Source organism: Sapajus apella, unplaced genomic scaffold (assembly GCF_009761245.1).
Source record: "Sapajus apella isolate SASKATOON/1434 unplaced genomic scaffold, GSC_monkey_1.0 scaffold14, whole genome shotgun sequence".
Classification (NCBI taxonomy): domain Eukaryota; kingdom Metazoa; phylum Chordata; class Mammalia; order Primates; family Cebidae; genus Sapajus; species Sapajus apella.
Window position 1 is genome coordinate 10454929 of NW_022436954.1, and position 16667 is coordinate 10471595.

The window sequence follows — 16667 nt, forward strand, 5'->3', positions numbered from 1 at the left end:
TCGCACTACTCCAGCCTGGGCAACAGAGAGAGACTCTGACTCAAAAAAAAGTCGAACCAGAAGCCATTTCTTCCTTTATCAATGCAAACCACCAGTCTAGCACAACTGCCTGTTTTACAAACGGAGAAACTGGGACCTAGTGAGGGGAGGGGACTGAGTAAGAGCCGCACAATAAGTGACTGGCAGAGCTAACGTTGGCACCCAGGTCTTCAGACATCCAAGCTAAGGTTTTCTCCATCACTCCCTTTCATCTTTTGAAAGATTGGGTTTGTCCTAAACCTTTGCATGACTCTCTCTGCCACTCTCTCAGAGCCTAATGACTCACACTTTACAATCTATTTTAAAGCCAGCTGGAATCTATAGAAGAATAGAGACAGCAAGTGAAGAGAAGAGGTGCTATGGCCGAGCTAGTGATCACAGCCAGAAAGGCCGAGAAGGAGCTGGAAAAGCAGGAGAATTCAATGAACCTCAAACCCCAGGGACATTCTGTGCAAGGGCAAATGATACTGGCAGCATCCCTCCACACAGGGATTTTATAAGACAGTGGAGCGCAGACTACGATCTCAGACAGCTTAAAAACCTGGGCTGGGAGCGGTGGCTCATGCCTGTAGTCCCAACACTTTGGGAGACTGAGGCGGGTGGACCACCTGAAGTCAGGAGTTTGAGACCAGCCTGACCAATATGGTGAAACCCCGTCTCTACTAAAAATATAAAAATTAGCCGGGTGTGATGGCGCCTGTAGTCTCAGGTAGTCGGGAGGCTGAGACAGGATAATTGCTTGAACCTGGGAGGCAGAGGTTGCAGTGAGCCCAGGTCGCGCCATTGCACTCCAGCCGGGGCAATAGAGCAAGACCCTGTCTCAAAAAAACAAAATGAAACAACCCGGGCTACCACATGTGTCGAGCGCTCAACTGTGTAAGAAATGGCTTATCCAAGAGGACAGGGTTCCCAGGAGCTGTGAGGGCTGACTTTGCTGTGTAGACCATCAAGCTAGCCTTTTGTGTGTTCAAATCTCATCTTCCCAGTGAAAGCGCAACTTCGGGAGAGCAGGGCATGTGTCCTAACCATGTTTGAGCATCGTCAGGCGGTGGCTCTTCAATTTGCAGTCTGGATCCAGGTCTGAGCTCCGTCATTGAATATCCATGTGCCTTGGGCAACTTGATTAACTTCTCCGAGCCTGCATGAAATGGAGATAGTAACAGCAGTTAGGTCACAGATTGATTGAAGGGAGGATTAAGTGACACTGAGATTAAATGACATTTATTTGGGTCGGAGTCAATGGCCCAGGAAAGCTTCAAAGAGTGAGCTCTGCGAATACCTAGTGGAAGAGAGCCCAGGTGGAGGGAGGGCAAGGCGATGACTCAGAGGCAGGGCTATCCCTGGGGGCGTCTGTGGAACCTCAAGGAAGCCGTGGTGGCTGGGGAAGAGCTAGCAGGAGGAAGGGAAGCAGTGGGTGAGGCCACAGGTTGGAGGGCGGAGTTGCGTTTTATTGCACGTGTTTGTTATTTTTGGGGTTCGCTTCTATTTATGGAAAGATACTGATTTCCCATGTCTTGCTGCTACAAAGTACCCCTTTAAAATAATATAGAAAAAGGAATCAGTGTGGAAGCAGAAAACACTGCAGCCCACAAACAAGCACAAATCATGAACACTATCCTTAGATGACTGAAATTTGCAAAATGAGGAAGGCAGGTCCCTCTCTCTTACATTATTTACTTAGCACAAGTAGGTTTGGAATTTCAACGCTGAAGTTTCACTGGCAACCTCGATGTCACAACTAGAACCTTGAATTCTACTCTTGATCTCAGAGCTTTCCAGCTGGGAGACTCCTGGATCATGTCATCCTCCCACTCCCGCTTTACAGATGGAGAAACTGAGGCCAAGGGAGGCAAACAGATTCATTCAGGGGGTCTGGTTCAGAGGGAAGAACTGTACACAGTTTCTATGGGACTCAACTCCCCAGCTGCCCCCCGCCAAATCCAAGGATTCAGACACACAGGCTCCCCCAGAGACCTTTTAGTAGGTCGAGGCAAGGGAAGCCTCTGGCTGTGTCACTCTGGAGACTTTCCCTCCGTGCTCCCCTTTATATCCTCCTGTGCACCCACCATGGATCAGAGAAGGCAGGCAAGGGAGGGCAGAAGGCATGGGGTCACCTGGGGGCTGCTGGCCCAGGAGTTTGCTCTGGAGGGTGGTGGGTCCTGGTTGCATCCAGGTTCAGCCAAGGCAGCTCCGGTCAACCAAGTCAGGTGTTGAGATGTTCCCAGGGGGCCCTGGGAGTTCCTCTAGTGCCTGAGGGGACAGGACCATCGTTGCCTCAGCCACCACTCCCAGGCCAGGCAGCTCTGGGTGCAGCACTGTCAGCCCCTTTCCGGTCACAGCTTCTACAGGAACTGGTTCCTATCCATGCCAGGGAGAAGGGGCCACAGTGGGTTCTGAAGGGGCCACCTCATTACCTCTGATGTTGCTTGTGTTGGGCGGGCGTGACCTTGAACCACAGTCTGGTAGGATGGTGGGGGCCCCACCGGCAGGCCTTTGAGATGCAGTGGTGGGTTCGGAACAAGGCATGCGTCATCATCGTTCTGCAAAAGAAAGCCCACCGCCCCTGCTGCTCACATCTGTGGAGCAACTGGCTGTTTCCGAAGCACTTCCCTACTAGTTCACTTCTGAAGACCCAAGTTCTCCGTGACTATGGGGAAACTGAGGTGAGGCTTGAGAAATGAAGTGATTTCCATAGACCAGTGTGTGACTCCCTCCACCCTCCCTGTTCTTGGAAAGAGACTAGGGGGAGGTCCACGTGGGACTCAGTAGATGGGGTCCTGGTTCCCATCCTGCTACCAGTGTCCTGGTGACCATGGGCAAGTCACTCATCCTGTTGGGTTTCCTGGGGGGTGGGTTTGGGCCAGGTAATGCCCCAAGACTCTTCTAGCCAGGATTGGCACTGTTGGCATTAGACCTGCACCTTCAAGACACTCTAGGGGCAGGTCTAATGCCAACAGTGTCCCCCGGTGATTGCTACCACACCTCCATTCCTGATTATGATGAGGGTAGCACCAACTCAGTGCTGCAGAGCCCGTCCCTGGCATTGTCCTTTCTGATGGGAGGGCACAGGGCCCACTGGGAGACCTAGCACAGCCGCTTACTGGCTGTGAGACCGTGGGGAGTCACTTAACTCTTCTAGGCCCCGTTTTTTCCTCTTTAAATGGAAAAGCAGAACCTGCCTCCCAGAATGGCTGTGAGATTCAAAGAGGTCTCAGCTAGTGCACTAGGCAGAAGCCCGGCCCCCAAAAGACTTCCATGTGCTAATCTCTGGTCACATGGCAGAGAGGAATAAAGGTTGAAGATGGAATTAAGATTTCCAATCAGCCTTGAGATGGGGAGATTCTCCTGTATTATCTGTCTGGGCCCAGTATGATGAGAAGGCTCTTTAAAGGTAGAAGAGGGATACTGGGCTATTGGAAGATGTTGTGATGCTGGCTTTGAAGGTGGAAGAAGGGGCTACAAGCCAAGGAATGCAGGCAGCCTCTAGAAGCTGGGAAAGGCAAGGAAAGAGATGCTCTTCAATACCCTCTGAAGGGATGCCGCCCTGGCAACACAGCTTGATTTGAGTCCTTGAGACTCACTTCAAACTGCCAACCTCCAGAACTATAGAATAATATAGGTGTCATTTTAAGCCACCAAATTTGTGATAATTTATTACAATAGCAATAGAAAATGAATTCAGCCACTTGCAGCACTAACACAGTGCCTGGAACACAGCAAAGGTCAATAAATAGGGTGGGCAACCCCCCATATAGGCTCCGAGGAAGGAGAGCTAAGCAGAATCCTGGCACAATTAAGATATGAAGAATATCTCAGTTTATAGTATTACTACTCAGTTATTTCCTTTTATATAATCCTCTCTATATAATCATATATTAGTTCCTAGAATGAGTGCCTAAAGAATATATTACCACTCAGTTATTTCCATATATATAACTATATCTTAGTTCATAATAGGAGGAATGCCTGGAGTAGACATGGTACAGAGCATGAATTAAGGAAAAGCAGCTTATAGTCAGAGGAATGTCTGGAGCAGACACAGTGCAGAGCATGGTTAAGGGAAAAACAGCTATACCAGGACAAGAATCCATAGCCCAGGCGGCAGCGTTTAGTGTCTTAAAGATAGCCGCTGTATGACAGGCTCGGGGCAAGAGCGCTTCTCTTGATAAAGGAGTTGTAGGACCTTGCTCCAGTTCTTGCAGAGGGCTGCCTTCAGACTGGCAGTCCCGAGCATCTGAGGGCTCATAACCCCTCCGGATAATCGCACCTTGGTGACTGTGAACTTTATCAGCTCTAGTTACTGTGCTGCTTGAAAAGCATCTTCCTATAGAACTCTTTGGAAGCTGCCAGCAGGTGGCGGAGACCCTGACAGCTCTGCCACTGCTGTGTGACTTAAAGCATCCTCCTGTAAATCTTCTTAGTAGCTTGCCCATAGATAGAGGTATTGCACACTGCACCCTCTTCACTGCACACCGCCCACCTCCATGCCTCGGTGACCTAATGGGGGTGGCCCCTTACTGCACACGGCCCTTGCCTCAATGACCTAATGGGAATGGACTCCGTGCTGCGCAGTGTCCACCTCCCAGCCTAGGTGACCTAACAGGGGTGGACCCCTTGTTTTATTGCTCATGACCCTATCACTATCCTTAAAGATGACTTCACTCACTGCCCTGCCCCCAACCTATACACAATAAATACTGACGCTTCTGGACATTTGGGGCCTTGCCTGACTCCGCTTATAGGTTGCGTGGCCCCCCGAGCCCAGCTGCATTTTCCTTGTACTTCTGTGTCCTGTCTCTTTATTTCTCAGATCCTGCACCTCAGCACAGCATAAGGGACACCCCACGACCCTGTGGGGCCCTCAGCCCTACAAAATAGGAACAATGATTGCTCATACCTGAAGCTAGGTATGGGGCCTCAGTTTCCCCCATCCTTAAAAGTGGGGTTGGCCTCAGTGACTCAAGGCCCCCATCTGGTTCTCTGATGTCTTAATGAGAAGACTTCCTACCAGGCAGCCAGGCATGAACTAAGACAACTTCTCTGCCTGATGTTCAATGAAACTCAGAGGCTATCAACTTACATACGCATTAAGTGAACTCTCGGTGTGTGATGAAGTCACTAACATGAAAATTGGTGCCAAACTTGCAGAATTATGGGGGATTTGGCACCGTTTTTTTTTGAGACGGAGTTTGACTCTTGTTGCCCAGGCTGGAGTGTAATTGTGCAACCTCAGCTCACCAAGCCTCTGCCCCCAGATTCAAGAGATTCTCCTGCCTCAGGCTCCCAAGTAGCTGGGATTACAGGCATGCACCACCACACCCAGCTAATTTTGTATTTTGAGTAGAAACAGGGTTTCTCTATGTTAGTCAAGCTGGTCTTGAACTCCGGACCTCAGGCAATCCGCCTGCCTCTGACTCTCAAAGTGCTGGGATTAGAGGCATGAGCCACTGTGCCCACTGACACATTTTTTTTTTTACAGTGTTCTAAAGTTGAAATTGTAATATGAATTTTTTTTTCTTTAAAGAAATGAGCCTTGGAAATCATTTCTGGTCCGGTTCTTTATTTTTTATTCATTAATTTTTAAAATAAAACATCCTTATCCTGAACTGCTCAGGATCTTCATGGTAGGGAGAGACTTGCCCTTCTATTTTAAAATATATCTAGCCCAGTTTGCCGTTCTGCCAACCCCACAGGTAGACAAGGGCGAGGCTGTGGGTTAGATGTAGCTCAGGCTGAGTTCTGGATCGTCTTACTGGCTGCATTGCCTTAGGAAGTGATGTGACCTCTCGGAACCTCAGCTTACTAGTCTGTAGTATGGGAATTTAAGTACCTCAGTGGGTTTTTGAGGGCTGGGCCCGGTGGCTCATGCCTGTAATCCCAGCATTTTGGGAGGCCAAGGCCGGCAGATCACTTGAGGTCAAGAGTTTGAGATCAGCCTGACCAACAGGGCAAAACCTCGTCTCTACTTAAAAAAATACAAAAATTAGCCAGGCGTGGTGGCACGTGCCTGTAGTCCCAGTTACTTGGGAGGCTGAGGTGGGAGAATTGCTTGAACTAAGGAGGTGGAGATTGCAGTGAGCAGAGATCATGCCACTGTACTCTAGCCTGGGTGACAGAGTGAGACTCAGTCTTAAAAAAAGGATTGTTGAGAAGATAAAGTTATATTTATCTATATATCTGTGTATCTATATCCATCCATCCATCATCTATCCATCCATCCATCCAACCATCCATCCATCCACCCATCCATCCATCCACCCATTCCGTCCATCCACCCATTCCATCCATCCACCCACCCATCCACCCGCCCATCCATCCATCCATCCACCCATCTGTCCATCCACCCATTCTGTCCATCCATCCACCCATCCATCCACCCATCCATACACCCATTCCATCCATCCACCACCCATCCATCCACCCATCCATCCACCCATTCCATCCATCTACCCACCCATCCATCCACCCATCCATCCACCCGTTCCATCCATCCACCCACCCATCCATCCACCCATCCATCCACCCATTCCATCCATCCATCCACCCATTCCGTCCATCCACCCACACATCCATCCACCCACACATCCATCCATCCACCCATCCATCCACCCATTCCATCCATCCACCACCCATCCATCCACCCATCCATCCATCCATCCATTCGTCCATCCACCTACCCATCCATCCACCCATCCATCCATCCAGCCATCGATGGATTCATTGATATAGTACTCAACAGAGTCCCTGGAATGCCTGAAATGCCCAATCTTTGATGACTCCGTCTCTCACTTGTTTCTACCACAGCCAAACTCCACACACATTGCAGCTTCCCCAGGCCTTCTCTATCCTGTCTCCAAGCCAGTGCTCATGCTGTTGCTCTGCTGAAAGTCCCCCTTCCATCTGTGCCTGTGGGGCCGAATCCTGCCCAGTCATCACGGCCTCCTTGATGCAATTTCCCCGGGGCATTCAGAGCTGGCAGCACAGTTGCCTGTTGTTCTGGGCACCATGGAGTTTCCCCTCTGGCAGCCTCACCCTTTTCTCCTTGGATTGGCCTCCTCTCTCGCCCCATGCCTTGGCCCCCCTCCTGGACTGTGGGCTGCCACTTAGTGAATCCTCAGCAACATGAGGAGTGAAGGAAACACGCTCCTCTTGTAACCCCTACATGTCTTTCCTTTCTGGGCCCTCTGCTGCCTCATGCCCCCATTTTTTGAGGGCTTGTCTTCCCAGGAAGGGCCTTACCTTTGCAGACGGGCGGTCCGCTTTCCAGGCTGTGACAGCCGTGGGCACTGGCAGGAAGAGCTCTAGGACAGTGAAGCAGAGCAATGCCAGCTCTAGCCTCTGGATGTGGACCTGAGAGGGGAGAGGGAGGGAAGGCAGGGTGAGGCCTCGCTGGGCGTCTGCACCTGGTATGTGGGCTTAGCCAGCTAGGGATCAGATCCACATCGAGGGCAGTGGGCGCTTCTGCTCCCAGGTGTGTGTGGAGAGGGCAGGGTGGATCTCTGTGTGATGGGGACTGGGCCTTTCTTGGTCACTGCTCTACATGCATCCCCTGGCACGTATACACGTTTGGTGAGTGTTGGCCCAACGTTTGAGGGCTGGAGAATCTCACGGGTCCCTGGGAAGACTGAAGGTAGCCTTAGGGTCATCTGATCCAAGCCTACTTGACAGATGGGGATACCTAGTCCCAGAGTGAGGAAGTATGTTTTACACTAGGTGGGGGAAGAGCTATGAGATGGTGGCTGTGCAGCTGGGAGACATCTTATAGTACCACATGCATTTGGTGGGGAACCATATGTATGTGTGAGCACATGTGTGTGGAGTGCTTGTGTATGTGTGTGTGTGTATGAGCTGGGAGGAGACAAGGAATAGCAAACTACTATGGTCAGAACAGTTGCAGGTGCGGTGGCTCACACCTGTAATGCTAGCACTTTGGAAGGCCGAGGTGGGCAGATCACAAGGTCAGGAGTTTGAGACCAGCCTGGCCAACATGGTGAAACCCTGTCTCTACTAAAAATACAAAAATTAGGGTGTGATGGCAGGTGCCTGTAATCCCAGCTACTTGGGGGGCTTAGGCAGGAGAATTGCTTGAATCTGGGAGGTGGAGGTTACAGTGAGCCCCGATCATGCCACTACACTCCAGCCTGGGTGACAAGAATGAGACTCTATCTCAAAAAAAAAAAAAAAGAATTCTTGGAGGCTGGCCCAGAGGCACCCAGCCTGGAGTGGCTGGTCTGCCTTCTGCTTCAGAGGCAGCGGTGGTGTGGTGAAAAGAGCACCAGGCTTGGAGTCAAGGACCCACTGATGTAGCCTGCCTGGACCTCAGTGTTCACTCCCAGAAGATGAGGATAGCAAGGTGGACTTGGCCAGGTTTGCGAGGCTCCCGGATCACACCCCTGTGTGATCACACCCCAGGGACTCATGCTTTGAGCCCTGGCTGGGAAATCTGCAGTTGTAGGCTATGGTCCTGGATTTGCAGCCGCGTTGCTGCTTGATCGCAGGCAGGCTCCTCCCTGTCTCTGGCCCCATTTCCCCATCTGTAAAAGTGGACTTGGACTCCATGATGCTGACCAGTGGGCAGCCTGGCATGCCCCCTTTCCACCACACCTTCGGAGGGATAGGAACAGTTTGGCCAAAGGCTGAGCAGCCACACCTGGGCTCCAGGAGAGGTTTTCTGTGAGCTGGAAACCTCCTGTTGGCTAAGCCTGAGGCAGCAGCTTCATCGAAGTCAGAGGTCCCTCTGGGCTTGAGCACTCACCGTGGAATTGGGGTACATTCTCCAGATGGGGGACTCAAATGGGCTTTCCAGAAAGAGATCCTTGGCAATGACAAAGAGGCCAGACAGCACACAAAGGAGGCTTATGAGGTTTGTCATCAGGCACAACACCTTCTGCAGGTGAAAAATAAAGGTAACGGCTGTTCAAAGGGTGGAGATCTGGGGCTAGGTCATTCCCCGATGCTTGCAGGAGCTTCCTCTGTAGCCTCAGGAGACACTACCTGTCACTGGACCCAAGGCCCCCACCCCCACACAGGAGCTGAGCCACTGACCGCTGAGGAGGGCCCAGCTGGCCCTCACCTTCTATGGTACAAATTAGGAGAACCCAAGAGCTGCCTTCAGATCCAAGAGCTTTGCAATAAAGATGCCCCACTGCCATCTCCCCCTCAAACCCAGCCCTGACCATCCCACATCAGATATGCCAAGTGTCAGGGACTTGACACCCAAATGACCCCTCATCCAGCCCTTTCCCCACCAGAAAGGGCAGGAGGAGCTCTGAAAGTGCCCTATCCCCACACATTCCAGTGCCAGCCCCATTTTCTCCGCCCACCTGCCATGGTCACTGAAATGCCTGTGTTCATCGTCCTCTCTGGTTAAGCATCATTGCAAGAGCCCCTTGCCAAGTGCAAATCCACGTAGTGAGGAAACTATGCATATGTGGAATATGCAGCCTGCTCCTTAGGATCGCCTCTACACATAGATGCTTTTAACAAAGTTACCCCGTGCTCGGATGGAAGAGAATGACCTCAGTGCACCCACTCACCAGGTAAGCTTTAGAAAAGGTCTCCATTATTATCGCCAAGATCCCTGAAATGAGAAACTGCAGGCCAGATTTGAATGTCAAAGGAGAGAAGTTGAGGTTCCTTGAAACTCACAAATTCCCACCCCACCCCTATTCTCCAAGAAAACCAACACTTGGCGGCCAGTGGGGCAGAGAATGCTATTCCTCCAGCAAAGTGGGCTCCTCTTGCCTGCCATGTGGCCCATCCCAGGCGCCACCCCACCTCACAGCTTCCCACGTGCACAAACCTCCATGCTTCCTCCCATCTCTACCCTTGGACCAAGCTGTGCCCTGCACTTAGAACTCCCTCCTAGCCCCTCCTGCTTCCCTCATTTTACAAACCCAGACCATCCCTCTGGTATCAGTGGCACTATTTCCTCTACCCTGACCCTTTCTCTTTTCCTGAGCCCTGCAGTTGGGAGGACATGAGCTCTTTTGCCCAAGGTCCCTGGGAATACCTCTGCAATCGTTCTTTCCAATGTTCACTGAGCACTTACTATTGTTGTATTTGACCGAATGTAGAAAGTTATCACAAGACAAAAGTATGCCAGATTGTAGGGTCATTTATTATGCCGGCGACCACAGAGGACTCACGTCTCTCCAACCTGTGGTGGCAACAGGAGGGTGCCACGATTTTTTATACCCGAAAAACCACCTTGGGAGTGGGGGTGAGGGGCAGGGATGGTGATGAAAAGGCTTCAGACATTCCGAGGGCTAGTGGATTCTGTAAATTACCTCCTGGGCAGAGATGAGGGTGGGGGTCCCCGGACATTCCAAGGGATGGGGACTTTTGTCATTCCGTTTGTTACTTAAGTGGTTTACAGAAGTCAAGATAAACATTTGTTTACACATTATCTGGTTAAGGTGGAAATCACAGACCTTAGTTACTTATTACAAGCCACAGGAGCCAAGATGGCATGGGTTAGGACTGCTTGCCTGTCATATTAGGGCCACAGAGAGCAGTTACTGATAAGAAAAGGTAAGCAGCTTTATATAGTTTTGAAGAGCAAACAGCAGTTCTATTTACAGAGGCCAAGGACAGTAGTTATTGTAAGGAGAATGGGGCAGCCATTTCAACTTATCTAAAAACAGTTTTGCATTTTATAAAATAGTTTTGCTCCGGTTCTGGCTCTAGGCCAGCACAATATCACACTATGGACTAGTCCCCGGAAGCACAGGGTGAATAAACATTGCATGGTGGAAAGTTCTATCACTGTGTAATAAAAGCCCGACCCCGTGGGGGGTGGGCACAGAGGACCGATGTAAAAAGGGGATTGGGATACTTGCCCGGGACAGTGCCGTGGAGCTTGGATTTAGTGCATAGGCAGGACTCCACTGGGGAGTCAGGAATGGGGTGGGCTCCCTGAAGGCCAGAAGGGATGCAGAGCTTCTGGGAATGGTGCATATACTGGTCCAGTGTCATCGCCCATCCTGGCTGGTGGCCTTGGGAGGACGGGAACCATGCCTTCAGCCCTGGGTGTTTTCATAGCCTAACCCTAGCAGGGCACCTGCTGCTGGATCCAGAGGCAGCCTGGCTGCTCCGAAGGCCAGGGAAGAAGGAAGCTGTCCCTGGGTCATGCTCACCCCCATCTTTGCCAAATGCACACCTGCAATTATGGGAGAGTAGATAGTCTGCAAGTGCTCTCCTGGGACTTAGAATTGACAGGGGCTCCCTGGAAGGAGCTATTTCCAGGGTGGCTACAAGAAGAGAAGGAGAGATGGGAACACTGGAGAGCGGGCCTGGCTTCCGCCACATGCTGTTAGCTCTCTCTACCCCAGCCTGCGTCCCGTCCCAAACGCCAGGGCCTCCCAGGCCTGCCCTGCAGACTCCCATACCCGGTCTGTGTTTTGCCTTCTACTCACAGAGGCAGCCCCCCAGAATGGATACCAAGACTTCAGCACCACCAGGTGAAGGCTCTTGACTGTAGAGGCCAGGTAGCCCCCAAAGGCCACGTGCAGCAGAGCAATGGCGATGTGGAAGGCCTGGGTGGGGAACAGAGAGTGGCTGGGTGAGGGGATCGGTGACTGGCTCTAGAGGAGGCCACAGGTGCCCTGGACCTACGGGCTGCGCTGACTCCCTCCGTCCTCTTAGGGATCCCGGAGGGAGAGCAGGATCTCTAGGAAGAGACCGCTCCCCAGGATTTCCTGCAGGGAGAGCTAAGGCTGCCCCAGGAGTAGGAGCTGTCTATGCTGGAGCCGGCAGCCCTTTCCTGCCATTCTCCCCAGGACAGGGCCCTGAACGACCCTCACAAGGCAGTAGGTGTGGGCAGATTCTCTCCAATGCTCAAAGCCTTTTCCAGTTCAGATGAATGTTAAGCAAGAAAGCTGCAGTCTTTCTCATTTCCCTTTCTCCACTTAGGGCCCCCAGCATCCTCCTGATATCTCGCTTTCCTCTTCCTCCCATTGCCGGGACCCTGGGAAGTGGATGCTCACCCCCAGCTCCTTGAGAAGGCTGGTCCTCTGCTGGGATTCCTTGTGCTGGATCCTGTGCTGGGTCATGTTCTGGGATAGATTTGCCTGCCAGGGCTGGGCTGAGCTGAGGACTTGCCAGGACGAGAGGCCCCCAGCACCGGAGCTGGTGGCAACCGTGGCTTCTGCCTTCATCGATGCTGGTTGGGGGCCCTGGCTGCCGGATGGGGAGAAAGGCCATCAGAACCTGTCTCATTTCTGAGGCTTGTGCCTGGGTGAGCCTCTGCTGGTCACCTCTGCTCACAGGACTGGATCTTTCCAGAACCATGGCTGCCCTGACCAGCAGCCTTGATTTGACCTGGAATAATCCGGCCCCTGGGAATGGGGAGTAATTGCTGTCACAGCCTTTCTGGGATTACAAAGACACAGCTCCTTTTGGGGCAGAAAAATGTGGACCAGACACAGTTCACAACCAGTGCAAGACAGAGCTCACCCAACGGGCCAGAGTGCAGTTTGGCAGAGTTGGGAGGTGCAGGAGACCTGGGGCGGTGGAGGGGCCTTGTCAACAGTCTCCATCCACTGGTCCAAGATGAGTGACTGAAGCCAGGTGGGAAATAATTGTCCTACCTCCTGTCGTGATGCCCATGCTTCCTGGAGAGAAGGGAAGAAAACGTCTTCCAACGAGGACTTCTTATGAGCCACCACTGAGTCAGGAGTCTGCGTTTAACAACGCGGACATTTACAAATGCTTTCTCCGCTCCAGGCACTGAGATAAATATGCTACATGCATTACCTGTTTTGTCCTCATTCCAACTCTATGAGGTAAATACTCTCCTCACTCTCATTTTGCAGATGAGGCTCAGAAAGGTTAAGCCACCTGCCCATGGTCACACAGCCAATAGGTGACTTGGACTTGAAGGATGGCAGGCTGGCTCCAGAGCCTGGGGCTTAAATCCTTCATGCGCTGTTGGCTCAACAAATGGAAATGAATGTTCTGGATGTTCTCATGGGCACAAAAAGGAGTTGGGAAAAAATTTAGAAGGGAGCTGAACAGACAACCTGCAGACAGGGTCAGTATCATAGTGTATATGGATGCCGCGGAGGCACCAGGGCTTGGGGGCTGCCTGCGGACTTGGTGAGGAAATCCAGTGGAGCCTTTCTGTCCCAGAAAGTGGAGATCTGGGCGAGGAAGAAAGGGGCTGGCTTGTGGGGATTGAGGTCAGAGATGGTTTCACCATGGGGCTGGGGCTAATGAGCAAATCCTTGAGAGAGTGCAGGCTGCTCTCAGGCTGTCCTGGAAGGATGAAAAGGGAGGGGCATTCCTCTCACTTTTAAGTCTGACTTGTGGACCCAGACAGTTCTGTCTGAGCATCCACATTTTCCACAGGGGTGCAGGGATTTCTTTCCACGCAAGGAAAAAAACCTTGGGATGTTTGGAGGGTCAAATAGTCTGGGTGACTACGTCCTGGGCTGGGGGGGAAAGGAAGGGACATTATCAACAGCCAAAGAGCCAGATGGGGCCTCATGGTTGGGTGAGGACTGTGTGTCAGGCACTGTGCCAGGAGGCAGTTTTGCCTGGCAACCTCCCTTAATCCTCAGGAAGTCAGCACCATGGCGTAAAAGAGGAAACTAAGGTTCAGAGAGGTTGCTTCCCTTGGCCAAGGTCACACAGTGAGGAAGTGCCTGGAATTGGAACCATGCTGGTCTTACTCCATTGCCAGTGCTCTGGGCCTGGGCTGCTGGGTGGGACCTCCTGATCAATATCTCCATTGGCCTGCAGTGACAACCCCTGATTAAGTGGGGACAGTGGGCAGAGGGTCTCCCCCTTTCCTGAGCTCATAGACACTGTAATGCACGACTCTTCTGTGACTCTGCCCGGCTATGCTTGGGAATTCTCCCTCCCTCAGTCCCCAAGTCTTCAGGAGTCCTTCTGACACAGCTAGCTGGACTGAGGGGTGTATTTGGAGGCCTGAACCAGATTAGCCACTGGCTTCAATGAGGCTCTGCACACCTGCGAGGACAATACCTGGACCCAGGCCTGAACTCCACTGCAAAGAACTGAAGAGGGACTTCTTAGTAGAGCTGTCTCAGATGGAGCCGGTTGTCCACAGGGATAGCGAGTGCCTGGGCTCTGAAGCTGTATCTCTACCTACACATTCACTTATGAGAGCTGTGGCAGCAGGAATGGCTCAAATACCCAACAGGGAGTTGGATTCCAGAATCCAGAGAAACCCTTCTCAATGTACGTTCCATGAAACTGTGGTCCTGATGGATCCGCAGTAAAAGGGTTCCGCGGTCAAAGAAGCTGGGGAAGCCATGGATATCCTCTTCTTCCTTTTTCTCATATTAAAGGCTCTGAGATTTTCTACAAGTGGTGCACTCTGGTTTCGTATTAAGGGCATTTCTCAAACTTAATTGGCCATAGAGTCTTTTTTTCTCTGCAATTGGTATTCTATGGGGTCTGCTTTTGGGCAAAGCGACCTGGAAGGTTTCAGTGTCTGGTTCTGGGCTCTGGTTTTTGGCCTTTTCTCTGTGGCATGAGCTTTTGGTTTGCTCATGTCACAGTGGGAACGGAAATTGGATGACGCTCTCCAGGGTCCCTTCCAGCTTTAAATATAAAACTACTCTCACGGGATAGAGAGCTGCTGCAAGGAATTTTATACAACCAGGAGAGGAAGGGGTTGCAGAGGGCAGACCTCAGAGTTAGACTCCATGGGGAAAAGTCTGTTATGAAGTCTTGTCCGCCTTTCCGGCGCAAAGAGCATGAACTCTGATTCCTTAGAAGCTTATTCCCTGCTGTCCTGGTCCACCTCCAGGACCTGTGCAGGGCTGCTAGGATGTGATACCGTGCTCACAGAGGGGGGCAGGCAGCAGGCTGTTTGGGGCAAGGGAGGAACTTTTTTAGCCTTGCCCCCCCCCGAATCCCCTCAGCCAGCTCAGGACCACAGACCCAGCCAGCTTGGTATCCCACTGGAAACCCACTGTCCCCAGGGCCTTGGTGCTCTGCACAGAGCCACGTGATGCTTGGGTCCCATACGTATTCTCGTTGTTCCTTCAGTTCTGGGAGGGGAGGGAGGACAGGGACAGAGCTGGGAAGGACCCTCCAGAAGCCCCCCACAGAGCGGCAGAGTGGGCCAGGCTGTGAGCGCTGGAAGCTGTCAGCCAGAATGGGTGCCCCATGAAAAGTCCTGGCTCCGCTTCCCGGAGCTGTGACCTTGGGCAGGCTGTTTACATCTCAGCTTCTGAGTCTCCCTTCGCCTCCTCATGGGGAGCCACTGCCTGTCCCTGGGGGGTAGGTGATGAGGAGTAGCTGAAACTATGTCTGCAACAGACAGGGCCTGGCGTATAGCAATAATGGCAGCCACAGTCATCACCAGCCTGTTCATGTGTAGAATTCCACCAGCGAGGCTCCCCCTTGTCCTCGTCTGGTTCTTGGTGAAGACCTGATACATCCCGCCCCTATCATCTGGAGTGGCGAGTTTGTTCCCTCCATCTCCATCCTGCTTACCGGGGGAGAGTGCCGTGAGGGCTCTGGGCCCCTGGGGTGGGGGCAGGGGGTCGTGAAGGCAGAAAGGCACTGAGTGTATTGAGCTAGTGATCTGAGATCTGACACTGTCATTCGTGGATTTGTTCATGGAGTTCTGCATTGGACACTGCGGGGACCGAGACAGGAGGGAGTAAGATGTGCCTATGGGAGGTCTGTGTCCGAGCAGGCAGAGGAGACGTGGCACGAACAATGTGGCCCTCATCAGACGGTGCAGTGGAGCCCTGGAGGACAGAGAGAGCTTCTCAGGTGTGTGTGTGTGTGAATGCACACGTGTGTGTGTTCAGGCATATGTGAGGGTGCATATGAAGGACAGAAAGGCAAGAATTGAGAGGTGCTTAGTGACAGAGTGTCACATCACGTGACAGGCAGGCTGGTGTTGTGGCAGGGGTTCCCCAGAAGATCAGCGTTTCAGTGAATGCCAGTTAGAAAACAACCTGACTGTATTGAACTAGCCCCACCCGGCGCTTCCAGACAGAGAGTTTGGGGTAAAGACAGCTCACCCACAAGGAGCAGGAGCTGCAGGAAACAGAGGCGTCTATCCGAGGAGGGAGTCAAGAATCTGGATTCCAGTCCTGGCCTCTCGTGGCCCTTGACAAGCCCCTTCTCCTCGCTGGGTCTCTGTTTTCTCAAGCCAGTATCTTCGTGTGTATGCATTTCCAGACAGGAAGGGAAGTGGCTGGGGCTCCGCCAGCTCTCATGGTCAGTGACTGGCAGCAGGATGGGGGTCCCTGGGGGAGAGGCTGATGGTGCCCCCTACTTTCCAGATCCCCTCTACTGGGTGGGGCACCCATTCTCCAGCTGCTGTATTTGTTGTTTGCTAAAGGCTCACATCTGCTCCCTGCTGGGAGTTTAAGCTACACCGCCCCAACCCTACAGCCAACAACTGACCGGCTAGGGGTATAAAAGGCCGGCCCCCTGACTTCAAGGTGGGACCAGGTCTGTACTCCTGAGCAACTCCCCAACTCCACATGGAAACACAACATCACTCCCCTCTGTGCCCGCTGTGGGGGGACCACTCACCCCAGAACCTGGAACCGCAGCTCCGAGCTTCCAGATGTGCTTTGCCCTCTGGCGCCGCCTGAGTTCCCCAGAGACAGCGCTGGGAAATCAGCACATCT

General features: G+C 52.3%; 1 protein-coding gene across 1 annotated transcript; it reads right to left on the bottom strand.

The window, feature by feature from the left end:
- Window positions 1-782: 782 nt before the first annotated feature.
- MS4A10 (membrane spanning 4-domains A10) lies at window positions 783-12880 on the bottom strand. The gene is given in 8 exon segments (XM_032283273.1): window positions 783-1177; window positions 2454-2479; window positions 2481-2579; window positions 7279-7389; window positions 8795-8926; window positions 9576-9632; window positions 11457-11576; window positions 12027-12880. Coding segments are annotated over 8 exon segments (798 nt in total). The 5' UTR covers window positions 12198-12880; the 3' UTR covers window positions 783-1095.
- Window positions 12881-16667: the final 3787 nt, after the last annotated feature.